This window comes from Oryzias latipes, chromosome 7 (assembly GCF_053564925.1).
Source record: "Oryzias latipes strain Hd-rR chromosome 7, Olatipes_Hd-rR_3.1".
Classification (NCBI taxonomy): domain Eukaryota; kingdom Metazoa; phylum Chordata; class Actinopteri; order Beloniformes; family Adrianichthyidae; genus Oryzias; species Oryzias latipes.
The window spans coordinates 14,532,315-14,546,138 of NC_136243.1; the positions used below are offsets into that span (position 1 = coordinate 14,532,315).

At 38.9% G+C, this 13,824-nt stretch overlaps 1 protein-coding gene across 2 annotated transcripts; it reads right to left on the bottom strand.

The window, feature by feature from the left end:
* Positions 1-8,122: 8,122 nt before the first annotated feature.
* dnajc5aa (DnaJ (Hsp40) homolog, subfamily C, member 5aa) lies at positions 8,123-11,691 on the bottom strand. Of its 2 annotated transcripts, none has more exons than XM_004070858.5 (5): positions 11,508-11,691; positions 10,655-10,783; positions 10,348-10,561; positions 10,103-10,274; positions 8,123-10,021 (listed from the first exon to the last, which is right to left on the bottom strand). In XM_004070858.5, the coding sequence occupies exons 2-5, from the start codon at positions 10,762-10,764 to the stop codon at positions 9,918-9,920; spliced, it is 600 nt and encodes a 199-aa protein (XP_004070906.1). In that variant the 5' UTR covers positions 10,765-10,783; positions 11,508-11,691; the 3' UTR covers positions 8,123-9,917. The 2 variants fall into 2 exon arrangements, with proteins under 2 accessions (XP_004070906.1, XP_011475803.1); XM_011477501.4 differs by having other exon boundaries at positions 8,123-10,024; positions 11,508-11,655.
* Between the last annotated feature and the right edge of the window lie 2,133 nt (positions 11,692-13,824).

The following is a 13,824-nucleotide window of genomic DNA, read 5'->3' on the forward strand; positions in this document are numbered from 1 at the left end:
TTTGTTGTGGTATTGTGGTTATTTTTTCAAACGCAAAAAACAAAAACAATGTAAATAACAAAATGTAAAATTAGAGCTTTGAGTGTGTGTGAAATTATACGATATCATAATAGTTTTTATTTAATCAAGCAGTCTTCTTTGTTTTTAGTTTACTTTAGTTGCCTATGTAAACTTAATTAAAAGAATGTTGTTTACGAAGAAACTGAAATAGTAGGATTGTGCTCTTTGGTTTGGTTTGTTTTTGCTCTTGTCATGTTTAATTCTTTAGTAGCCCCCCCCCCCCCCCCCCCCCCGAGTTTAAATAACTTATTTTATTTATTAAAAAGGCCCCCCGGATCAGAATTGGTTTTAGAGGTGAAAACAAAGTCGGCCACGTAAACTTAGGATAAACATGGACTGTGTCTGAGTTCCTGAAAAAAACCCACTCATGCTCGCAGAGAAGATAAAATCTCCACACAGAAAGGATTTGTACCAGGACCTACTTGCTATGAGGAGCCCTGACTTCTAACAATGTTCAAAAGATAAAGAAAAAACAACATTATTCTAACTGTACTTTTAGGCATCAACAATATTGCACAGAGCTTTGATGCATAAAAATGATTGTTGGAGTCCTTCCCTTTATACTGAGACTGAGATGTTAAATCTGTGTTTGGCTGTCTGTATTTCCGTGTGTTTTTGTCGGAGAAATGAATCTGCATTGTGAAAGTGAAAGGTCAGTTCCAGCTTTAAATAATCTGTATCCATTTTTTTTCATTTGAACTTGCATCCCCTGGAAATAAGCTAGCATCAAGATGAAGGATGGATCATAATCTTGTGTGCAATAATCAAAGTAAAGGCCTTTAGATGAAAAGGCAGCTCAGATTTGAAAAAAAAAAGAAGAAGAAAAAAGATGATGCACTAAACGTATACATGTATACCAGGGAGGAAAAGCAATGATACAAAAATGCAAAAAAGTAATAATAAAATAGAAAATCTGCTTATCCTTAACCAGTCCACCACACCAAAATATTACCTTTGAGTTTGTATTTGCAGTGGAGGAGATAATGCAAGAAAAAGATGCCAATGAGGCTCTGTACACATGAGAGATGTAAAGACTTTTTCATATTTTTAATAATTAAACAACACAACATGACAAGTACCGGTAATCATGGGTGAACTAGAACATTTTATTTGGGGGAGCAGGAGGGGGGCATAAAACTTTGGAAGGGTAGCAAAACACCAGAGTGAAAGGACCAAAAATACACACTTTTATTGTTGTTATTGCTTTTATATCATTTAAAAAACATTTATTTTGTTCTTTTTGCAATGCTAAAAGAAGCTGGAATTTATGATTTCCTAATCTTTGTCAATATTGATACTAATATTGACTCTAAAATGGGAGGGGAAAGGTACCAGCATGTTCCACCCCTGCAAGTGATACAAAAAAAAAGGAAAACTGTCATAAAAAAAGTGCTCCACAGCTACTGGAGAAGGCTGCATGTGGGAAATTTTTCCTGTTTTCCTGAAACTTCTGTCCAATCAGAAGGTTTGAATACCGTGACATGGCTGAAGCCTGTTAGAAGGCCCTGCTGACACCAACTCAAATTCTGATCGGTTGAAAGAAATGAATGATGACATTGATTTTGCACTACAGGGCCTTCAGAATGGATAGTGAAGGGCTATTTAGCTCTGACCCTGCCTAGCAACAAAGGACAACTAAAATGCAGTTGGTTAAATGCCCCAATATGAAAATACGTCTGTCTGCAAGCAGCATAACCATCATAAACGCAATAAAAGGGAATGGACAGACTATTTGGAATGATTTAATGTGTATGCATGGGGAAAATATAATTAACACATGATTCAGATATTTTTAGGCCTTCAGAGAAAGCCTTGAAGGCCCTGATGGCTCACCACTGGGAAGATGTCTGCAAATACTGAGTTATTACCACCTCTTTAGGTTAGCAAGTATTTATTTTTTTGTTTCACACACCAACAATTCTACATATAAGGATTCTGATACAGTGATTTTTATTAAATTTAAATATGTTTCTCGGGATACATATCATTTAGTTTCCCTGTGTATTTTCCATCTTCTTCACTAACATCACTTAACAAAGGTTAACAAAGGCGGGGTTGATAGTAACGCAACTTTAAATGATTACAACTATTTGCTTTAATTCTTCCCGTTTAAAGAAAAATAACATTTTTGTTTTCAATTTTTTTGTTGCCATAACTTTACTGTACAAGTGTGAGCGAATAGAAAACAATAATTAAAACAACAAATGTCAGTGTCTTACAGTTGTTTAAGCAAACACTATTAAGGAAGAACTAAAAAGAAAGTGGACCAGTTTTTCTGGATGGTTCTGTGATTTTTTATTTGCTGGTTTCTCCTATTTTTATTTTTGGTTTGCTGTTACAAAAAAAGGTATTTCTGTTAGAACTCTCTTTTTTGCTGTCAGTGCTTTAAATTAATAGATTTCTAGAGGGAAACAATAAAGTAACCACTATGTTTATTTAAAACCCCCACTTTTTAACGTCGGTGTTTTATTGCGTTCATCTAGCCACAGGGGTTGCAAGTCAGTAACTTCTGTGCCGGTCCCAAGCCCGGATAAATAGAGAGGGTTGCGTCAGGAAGGGCATCCGGCGTAAAAATTGCCAAAATAACCATGCGAATCATCCACAACACTTTAGACATGAGTTGGATGAGGTCATAGAGAGTTTTCCCAGAGGAGAGAGAGTTGTTATTGGAGCAGACTTCAATGGGCATGTTGGTGAGGGCAACAGAGGTGATGAGGAGGTGATGGGCAGGTTTGGTGTGAAGGAAAGGAATCTGGAGGGACAGATGGTGGTGGACTTTGCGAAGAGGATGGAAATAGCTGTAGTCAACACTTACTTCCAGAAGAGAGAGGAACATAGAGTGACATACAGAAGTGGAGGTAGGAGTACTCAGGTGGACTACATCCTATGTAGACGAGGCCATTTGAGAGAGGTTAATGACTGCAAAGTGGTGGTAGGAGAGAGTGTAGCCAGACAGCACCGCATGGTGGTGTGTAAGATGACTCTGGAGGTCAGGAAGAAGAAGATAGGGAAAACAGAAAAGAAAACCAAGTGGTGGAAGCTACAGAATGAATAAACTTGTGAGGAATTTAGGCAGAAGTTGAGGCAGGTCCTGGGTGGTCAGGATGAGCTTCCAGAGGACTGGGAAACTACAGCAGAGATTATCAGGGAAACAGGTAGGAAGGTGCTAGGTGTGTCATCTGGAAAGAGGAAAGACGGTAAAGAGACTTGGTGGTGGAATGAGGAAGTACAGGAATGCGTCCAGAGGAAGAGGTTGGCTAAAAGGAAGTGGGATGTAGAAAGGACTGAGGAAGGTAGACAGGAGTACAAGGAAGCGCAGCGTAGAGTGAAGAGAGAGGTGGCAAAGGCCAAACAGAAAGCTTACGATGACCTTTATGACAGGTTAGACACAAAGGAAGGAGAGAAGGACTTGTACAGGCTAGCCAGACAGAGAGACAGAGATGGGAAGGACGTGCAACAGATAAGGGTGATTAAGGACAGAGATGGAAAGGTGCTAACAACCCAAGAGAGTGTACAGAAAAGATGGAAGGAGTATTTTGAGGAGCTGATGAACGAGGAAAATGACAGGGAAAGAAGGGAGGAAGATGTGGTTGTTGTGGAGCAGGAAGTAGTAGAGATTGGAAAGGATGAGGTTAGGAAGGCTCTGAAAAGGATGAAGAGCGGAAAGGCCGTTGGTCCTGATGACGTACCTGTGGAGGTATGGAAGTGCCTAGGAGAGACAGCAGTGGAATTTCTAACGAGGTTGTTCAATAGGATTTTAGAGAGTGAGAAGATGCCTGAGGAATGGAGGAGAAGCGTTCTGGTCCCGATCTTTAAAAACAAGGGTGACATGCAGAACTGCAGCAACTATAGAGGAATAAAGTTGATGAGCCACACAATGAAGCTGTGGGAAAGAGTAGTGGAAGCCAGGCTTAGGAAGAAGGTGGAGATTTGTGAGCAGCAGTATGGTTTCATGCCCCGTAAGAGCACCACTGATGCCATTTTTGCTTTGAGAATGTTGATGGAAAAGTACAGAGAAGGTCAGAAGGAGCTGCATTGTGTGTTCGTAGATTTAGAGAAGGCGTATGACAGGGTGCCGAGGGAGGAGCTGTGGTACTGTATGAGGTCGTCTGGAGTGGCAGAGAAGTATGTCAGAGTAGTTCAGGACATGTATGAGAGAAGTATGACGGTGGTGAGATGTGCTGTAGGTCAGACAGAGGAGTTCAAGGTGGAGGTGGGACTACACCAAGGATCAGCTTTGAGTCCTTTTTTGTTTGCTATGCTGATGGACAGGCTGACAGACGAGGTAAGACAGGAATCTCCCTGGACAATGATGTTTGCGGATGACATTGTAATTTGCAGTGAGAGTAGAGAGCAGGTGGAGGAACAGCTAGAGAGGTGGAGGTTTGCTCTGGAAAGAAGAGGTATGAAGGTCAGTCGTAGTAAGACAGAATACATGTGTCTGAACGAGAGGGATCAAGGTAGAAGCGTTAGGTTACAGGGGACTGAGGTGAAGAAGGTGCAGGAGTTTAAGTACTTGGGGTCAACAGTTCAGTGTGATGGGGATTGTGGAAAAGAGGTGAAGAGGCGAGTGCAGGCAGGTTGGAGCGGTTGGAGGAAAGTGTCAGGAGTGTTGTGTGACAGAAGAGTGCCAGCAAGACTCAAAGGAAAGGTGTACAAGACAGTGGTGAGACCAGCTCTGCTCTATGGGTTAGAGACGGTAGCAGTGAGACAGAGACAAGAGGCTGAGATGGAGGTAGCAGAGATGAAGATGTTGAGGTTCTCCTTAGGAGTGACCAGGTTAGACAGGATAAGGAACGAGTACATCAGAGGGACGGCTCATGTTGCCTGTGTTAGCGACAAAGTCAGAGAAGCCAGACTGAGATGGTTTGGACATGTTCAGAGGAGGGATAGTGGATATATTGGTAGAAGGATGTTGGAGATGGAGCTGCCTGGCCGGAGGGCAAGAGGACGGCCAAAGAGGAGATATATGGATGTCTTAACAGAGGACATGAAGTTGGCTAATGTTAGGGTAGAAGATGTTCATGATAGAGTGAGGTGGAAAAGGATGATTCGCTGTGGCGACCCCTGATGGGAAAAGCCGAAAGAGAAAGAAGTTTTATTGCGTTCAAAGAACTAGATATAAAATCCGTCACACATTAACTTCTGATGACAGAAAGATATGCCGCCATCTGCTGGTAAAGATGGTAACTGCATCTTCTCTCAAGAAGACTTGAATACACTATTCTTAGATTACGAAGTAAAGTTTTTGCGTTTAGATTTTTTAAATCTGTGCAGACACAGTTCTCCCAGGAGACACGGTTCTCCTGAGTCCGCGAGCTCGCTCATGCTGGCTCCTCCGGAGCGCACACCGTAACAAAGTAACTTTCTGTAAAAACAAAAATGCTATCCCCTCATTTGAATGAATGAACAGTGTTGAAGAAGACAAAGAAAAATGCAGTTTGGCTGATTGATTTTTCATTTCATTTTTGCGTCAACAAACGCAGCTTCATTTTAAAAATGAAAAAGCAGTTCTGTTATTGATGTTAATTTTTAATTATGAGACACAAATGCTTCCATAATCGGCAAGTCAATTTGAATGTTAGCTAAATATTCAGTTTGGATTTAAACATTTAGCTCAGAAATAAATATTCAGTTTAACAGCTAATTATTTAATTTGGACTTAAACATTTATTTAACATAAAATAATTAGTTGCAAAGTTTAAATGTTTATTTTGGAAAATAAATATTTAAGTACAATATTTAAGAAAGATATTCTCAACTCCTGAAGGCCAAAACCAGTTAGAAACCTATCCCCCGCCTGAGGGCGAAGGGACTCAACATTTTGTAATTTTTGTACAACAGCAAATCATGGAACAAATTACAGAGTCCTGAAACACAACAACAAAAGTGGAGACACTGCTTCTAACAGAAAGGGGCGTAAAATAAAACCCATCGTGTATGATTTTTTTAAAAGTAATTTATTCGTTTTTTCTTTATGTGGACATTATAAATACATGAAACAGTCCAAAAGCATTTTTTAAAATGTTATTACTACAATAAAGATTACAACAAGGTAAAGTTTTTGTGTCACTTCCAGTAGTAACCATTGTGCTATCAGCACTTTAACATTGGGAGTTGGGTCATCTAGACCCACTAGACAGTGCTCTGAACCTTTTTCCTTCAATGATTTGTGATCTTCACTGGTGTCCATGAATTACATGAAATCTTTCCACCTTTATCCACCTTTGTCATGGTAGGGAGAACATTTCAATGGAAGGGTGGGGTCATCTAAGATAGCACAAGGGTTAAGGGTATTTCCTTTCCGTTAAACAGCCGGCCGGCACGAACAAAACATGACAGCAGAAGATGAAGAAAAAATTAACGAAACTTCATGTATATAATGTCCACATAAAGAAAACGGTAATAAATAACTTTAAAAAAAATCATACACGATTGGTTTTCTATTACGTCCCTTTCTGCTAGAAGCCGGGTCTCCACTTTTGTTGTTGTGTTCCTGGATTTGGTCATTTTTAACGGTTTTGCTTTGTGTGATTCGGTATTTGGTAATTTGCACCCGGATTTGTTTTTGTGTTTCCAGGACTCTGTAGTTTGTTCCGTGATTTCCTGTTGTGTTTCAGTATTTGTTCAATTGTACTGGGATTTGTAGTTGTACCTCAAATGTAAGCGTGTCTTGCACCTCTCTGCCACTGTACAAAAGTCCAGAGCAAAAAAGAGCGATGAAAAGAGACTGCTACAAGTAAAAGGTGTCAGGTGTGATGTGTGACAAGAGTGCCAGCAAGTATAACAGGAAAAATGTGGAAGACTGAGCAGACCCCAGCTGAGTTTAGAGACTGTGGCAGGGAGAGAAAATCAGGAAGAAGAGCTAAAAGAAGCAAAGGTGTTGGGATGTTTCAGACGGTGAAGGAGAAAATCTTAAAATGACAAGAATGGACAGTCCATGCTGCATGTTTGGAAGTTGATGATATGGGAGGTGCAAAGGCAGAGGAAGAACCAAAAATGAGCCATATGGAAGTAGTTACATGGCCCATGAAGACAGCTGTAAGGGAAGAAGATGCAGAGATCAGGGAGAATAACTGCAGGAGAATAACTGTGGGGACTCCGTCAAGAACCAATAGAAAGACACAGAAAATGAAACAACACCAAAGTAAACGGGTCATTTACCTCTGCTAGACTGAACTTGATTAAAACTAATTTTAAATGCAATGTTTTTGACAAAATGATTAAAAAGTGCCATTTTATTTACTTTACATTCGTATAGTAAATAAATAAAATCAACTAAATATGTCTTGATAGATTAAGGTTTAATTAATACTGTCGCAGATTTTCAACAAATCTCATCAAAGCTGAAATGTTTGCACAAGAAGTTTAATTTATTTTAATCCTTTTAAAAAAATTTCAATGTAAAATGCCCTTATATGATAAACAACAATTTGTGTTTGTAAAAAGCAAGGCCAAATATGCTTTCATAAAACTTTTTGCACATTATTTGTGATGGTTTATTGGAAAAAGTACCAAGGCTGTTTGGTTAATTATTTTAAAAGTCTTGGAAATATATTTGGAAAAGATATCCTGTTTAGTTGCTCAGGTGATTTTTTTCTTGTTTTTCTTTGTGTTTTTTAAAATAATAAAGTTTACTTTAATAGTACGTTGTTTTATACAGCTGACCCTAAAGAATTTGAATTGAGATTTTTTTGTTAATTTTGGTTTTCCTTTTTAGAGATAACCAATATTCTATTCAATTTAGCCTGGCAAGATTAAAGGCAAACATTAAAGCAAACATGCAAATCAAAAACTAAATTTCCAATATATATATGTAAATATTAGGGAGTGTTTTTTTATTAACAACCTGATGCCTGAATTTATTTCCAGCTATATAAAAATCACTTGTTTGTTGCTTTTTCTTTAAAGTAGATCCTAAATTAAGGTCATTTTAGAGCTGAAATGGTTTGATGGATATTTGCATCGATTAAACTCTAAAATCAGCACTTTTGCTTAAGATCCAGAATTACTCATTTCAAGAGCAAAGAAGGTAAAAAAAAAGATGCTCTTTGACCCAAAATGTTGAGGAACATTTATTCAACAACAGCAAATCAGATCAATGATCCACTTATTTCTTCCAGACACACGGTTACCATGCTACAACAGAAACTGTAGGTTTTTATACTTTATGTGGGCCAAGTGTATGTACAAGCAACCAGAACCATTGAGACATTTCTTTGCAAAATGCCATGGTTATATTACAACACCATACCAGCTAAAATGAAAGGAAATCATCATTTGAGGTATGAAATAAAGTAAAATACAAAAAATGCATCATATAACCATTTCACTGTAGATACGCTATATACTATGTAGTCTTTTTTTATATGGAAACATTTCCTGATCTTAAATCCTTTGTAATTTTTTAAACACACAGTGCATTCAGATTAGAACATTTACAGTAGCATTTCTTCAATATTTCAATGAAAAAAGCCATGACAGGAACATCTATGTTTCATCAGGAGGAGGGTTTACAGAAAACGCCATACAAGGGTCACAGAGGTCAACATCCATACAATTAAGAGGGTGGGCTACAGGGGCTCACCAATTGTAAACCATTAAAATGAGTTATGGGCCGCTACAAAACTGACAAATATGTTCATGGCAATTTATGGCAAAAATCAGCCTATAGCGCTGGCAAACAGATGAGGAATGCCAGGCAAGCTTTTTCTTCAACGTGAAAAAAAGTCATTTCAGAATTTGACAAAACAAAAGATACTAGAAACGAGTAAAACATTTTTCTTTAAGTTAACTTCTGGAAAAAAAAAGTTACCCTCTGCTGCTGCAGCTAAAAGAGATCATGTGGGTCTGTTCTGAGCTCCTTGGCTTTATTTAGCTCTGAAAACAACAGCAACAGAGGCAGCTGTTTCATCTTTGGGTTTGAACACTTTGATTTTCCCGTCATGAGTGAAGAATGTATTTACCATAAATAAAATGTGCAGCGTTGAATTGTGATTTTTGGAAAAGATTGACAAACTGCTCCTAAATCAGATTTTAAATTCAAGATCACATGGATTCCTTTGGAGGTTCCATTAAGAGAACAAAAAAATGACAACTTGCTGCAGCAAAAACACTGGAAGGAGTACAGCAAGTCCTGCAACTGCAAAGCTTCTTCAGGGGGAAATAGTCCAAAATCACGTCTCAACAGCTAAAGAGGAAACATCACATCAGCGGGTGCTTACAGAAAAAATGCCTGCAAATAAAGCTTTGCATCGGAACGACCACATGCTTCTGATCCTTTGAAAAATAAACACTCAGGGGGCCTCATGAAAGACAAACATGTGCAATGCCAAAGACTTCCTCCATGTCTGATGTTTGAGGGTGGCATAGTGATTGTAAATCAGGGGAGGGGGGAGGAGCTAAAATCAATAGTCGACAGTTAAAGGATGGCACTGACATTCTGACCTAACAAATTCATGTCTCCACTCTCCTGATCCACAGTCCTTAGTTCTCTCAGTATCTCAAAAACTTGAAGATATGACTTTATAAATTGAAATCTCTCCAAAAAGTAAAGATCATTTAAGAACAGTGTGCCCTGCATGGTGCATGCAAGAGCATGAAGATGAAGGACTGATCTGTTAACAAAAAGATTATATAAAAAAAGAGAAGTAAAATAAGGACAACTTTTTCATTTCTCTTACCAGGGGAAATACAGGTAGGGTGCGGAGATGTAATTTTTTCATAGGTCATGCTAACTGGTCCCTCTCCTGTACATGGCTCTCTTTCGGGAGTGAAAAGATGGACTGCTTCTTTCTTTCGTTTTGCTGAGGTGGAGCGGGAAAGCGGGCAGGATCCTGAGTCGGGATCACTGGGAGTTAGTTGAAGCCGGTATCGGTGTGGTAGGAGTAGTGCCCATCTGATGTCAACTGGGTGGTCTCTGTTGCTGATGGCTGCAGCACTATGGGTTCGCCCCCGGCTTCTGCTTGGAAAACAACAAAACCCATCTTTCAAAGACTCATCCTTCCATCTAATCTCTGACAGAGCGAGTTTGTCAGCTCACCTCTTTCATCAGATTGCAGTTGAGCTTCTAGGTCCTCCGGAGACACATAGAAGTCTTGCTCCTGGCCCTCCCGAGGCCGGGGTTTACATCGTCCACAGCAACAGTTACAGCAGCAGCACAGGCAGCAACAGAAGTAGCATCCAGTGGCCAAGCCACAGAATATAAACAGAGCCTGCAGGGAGACACGCTCATGTCAGGAAAAGAGAAACGACCATGCCTGAGCAGACGGCACAAGATTTTCTTACCTTTGCCCACCAGCTCGAAAGGACAAAGTAAGTGTTTACATTTTCCTCTCCAAACTGCTCAGCCACATAGAGTCCAAGAGAACCGTATTTATCGTAAATATTGCGCTTTGTTGGGTCATTCAGAATGGCATGAGCGTTGTTTATCTCCTTAAACTTATCTGCAGCCTCAGGATTTTCAGGGTTCTTGTCAGGGTGAAACTTCAGTGCCAGTTTCCTGTACAAAAACACATTTTAAATAAAAGTTTTAAAAAATATGCTAAAAAAGGTATATAAAAACAGCTTCTGAGGTTAGGAACAATTCCCTCACCTGTAAGATCTCTTGATGTCGTCATTTGTAGCCAGCTTGTCCACTCCTAACACCAGGTAGAGGGATTCCCCTGCAGTGGACAGAGAGCGCTGCCTCTGCTGCTCAGTCATGGTGCCTCACGTCCACAGGCTGAGTACAGAAATGAAACAGCTGAAAAGCATGGCTTGCATGTGCACCTCCACCAACCAGGACATGAATGTGTTTTTATGAAAACACCGGAGTGCAGGAAGCAGCTATACCGTAAGCTGTAGGTGTCTCTATGAAAAAAAAAGTAGTTACATGACAGATTTTTAAAACCATTTTCTGTCTCTTCAATCATGAATTTCATGGAGATCACCCTTGTGACTTGAACTGCTTCCGTTAATTGCTGTGATTTTGTGGCCTCTTGGCAGGAGCTCTTTGGTGATGGAGCAAATCAAAGGCTGACATCCCTGCAGGCACTCACCAGGTTTAGCTGGGCAGGGTTGATTAACAGTGAAAACCATAGAATCCCCACTGCTTCCAAACCAGACTCATCTCTGCAGCAAATGAATGGACTCTTTTGGATATTTGAAGCCTCACTCAGCTCAACCGCACATTTATACCAAAAACGTTCAGAGGTTGCATGATTAATATCCTCTCCTTTTTGCCTTTATTTATAAAAAAATGATTAGACATAATGAGCGCGATGCTGGCAGCATAATCTCCGAGCAAGCATCATCATCAGCTGCGCTGCTACAGCGCAGCATCCATGTTGGTTTGCTTCCCGGCCTGCTGCTGATGCAAGGCGGGGATGGGTCATCAGCGGCCGTTTCCCAGCCGCAGACCGCAGGAAAAGAGGTAGATTGGCGCGACGGGCTCGCGGCTGGCTTACCTTTCCGTCGGTGTGTGCGCGCGCTGCAAGGCTAACTATCCTGGCACGTTGTGGTCTTGGACGCTGGAGCGTGACTATGGCTGCATCTCGCACGTATTCTGACTCTTTTCTGGCGCTACTACAGGACCATGGACAGCCGCAGAAGCCCGCTAGCTCCGCCCCTTCAAGCCCAAAGGAGGCCCGACTTGGACTGACGTAGTAGCGGATAAATATCTATGAAGAGTATAAAACGACCAAACTCTGTAGTTTTGGTTGTAATTCCCCTGAAACAGTTATCCATCTTTTTTGGCATTGTCCCAAAGTGAAGGTATTTTGGCAGAAGATATGTGATTTTATTAATGATAAAATTCATTCTTGTTTTGTCTTATCTTGGAAAGATGTTTTGTTGGGTCTAATATCAAACAATATGCAAAAGGACTCTGCTTTTCTTTTAAATCTTTTACTAATTTTGGCTAAATTCCATGTTCATAAATGTAAATTTTCTGGTAGAAAACCTTGTTTCACTGTATTCCTTTCTGAATTAAATCAGTATATCAACAGTATTCGAAATTCAGAGAAGCAAAAAGCAATCAGAACATTGTCTGTATGTGATAGTTTCAGTATTTTCTCGTAGAGTTTAACCCCCTGGCTTATTTCTCTCTATTCTTGTTCTTCTGTTTGTTACAGTTGTGTATTTGATATTTGCAGTTGTGTTTTTATTGCATACCTAAAAGTACATCTTTGTAAATTGACATAATGTGCAATAAAGTTTATTAAAAAAAAAAAAAAAAAAGTATAAAACGACCAAATACAATGAGTTTTTAAGAAAAGTAATTGTTTTTATATTAAACGTATTTTCCCCATATAGGACCAAAAAGGTCTTTTATGTCCCTTTTTTAATATTTTTTTTATACATTTATGAAATGTTTGTGTATCCAGTAGTAAGTTATGTGTGATATGTTGGATGTTTACGTATTCATGTTTTATTTTTTATGAACTCGGTTCCTTTTGGACCTTCAGATTAAAGAATTAATAATAATAATGAAAAATGCCATATCACTACAATAAATTCAATGTAAAAAGGTCTCCATCTTCTCATAGAATGAAACACAATTAATTTAAACAGTTTTAGTATTTTTTATTAAACTTAAATTAAAAACAAGTCTGTGACAGGAGTTTAATGCTTTTATGTCCATTTCTAGAAAAAAAAAAAAAAAAAACTATGTCTTGCAGCCAAAGATTCATTAATGAAAAACTGTCTTCATATCAGTAAATTGGCTGACATTAAGTCACACTTTGTTTGTATTTTTTATAGTGACTTCGCTGTATTAGACGAAAAAAAGTCATTTTTCACTACCCTAAGGCTTTATTCATTTGAATGATTGTATTTTCAAAGTTGTTGTTCAGCTTTCAGCATGTCCCGACAGGGATCGCCACAATGAATTAGCTTTCACCGAGTCACACATTTGGTTTGGGCAGATATTTTTATGCCGGATGCCCTTCCTGACACTACCATGTATTTGTATCCATGCTGGGGACCGGCACAGGGGAACCAAGACTTATTAAATGAATTGATTTAAATTTCTATGATCCAACCAAATCAATCTGTCTGAGGGAAGTTGGTAATACAATGTCAGAAAAATGCATCTAGACAATAAAGAGAAACACAATAAGAAACCACAAACCACAACAGCAAGTAAGTTTCTTGTGCACAAGGGAGAAGAAGCCAGTGTGATGCAGGTCTTCCAGCACCCTTCTCTTTCTCCTCGAAGGACTGCTTCACCCGTGCTCCTTTTATTTAGAATTCAAGTAAGGGGTTACTATTTCCAAACAAAGAAACAAACTGAAAAGTTCATTAGGGGGTGTCGTATAATGAACCATTTGGGAGGGTTTTCAGTTCAAACAGCGTTCCTTATCAGCTAAGGACAGTGTGTCGTAAAACCCCGTCATCCTAGCTGGGGAAGAGAAGCAGATGAAAAAACAAAGAACTGTTTCTGTAAAGGTAAAAAGGTCATTTAAAAATGCTGTACATTCAAATAATGATATTAATAAAAATATGATTTTTTTTCCTTTCATGCAATCAACCTATAGCATTATAAAATCGTTTATAAATAAACCAATAATAATTCATATCAGAAAATACAATTTGAATAGAGGAACAGTAGGTTTATTTTACTATAACATAAAAACAACAAAGAGCATCACAGCAGACAAACACATGTGATATCAGCAAAAAACGATCAAACCATCATAACAGTCTAATGTGTGGAAAAATTTTACATTTAGCAAAGACGTGACCATACAGTGTGCTAGAATGTTCTAAGAATGTTCGCTTTGT

Coding starts and splice junctions, on each gene's coding strand:
- dnajc5aa (XM_011477501.4), bottom strand. CDS start 10,764: ATGACTGAGCAGCAGAGGCAGCGCTCTCTGTCCACTGCAGGGGAATCC. Junction 10,275..10,347: donor TTTCGAGCTGGTGGGCAAAG/GTAAGAAAATCT, acceptor GTCTCCCTGCAG/GCTCTGTTTATATTCTGTGG. Junction 10,025..10,102: donor ACTGCAATCTGATGAAAGAG/GTGAGCTGACAA, acceptor TTGTTTTCCAAG/CAGAAGCCGGGGGCGAACCC.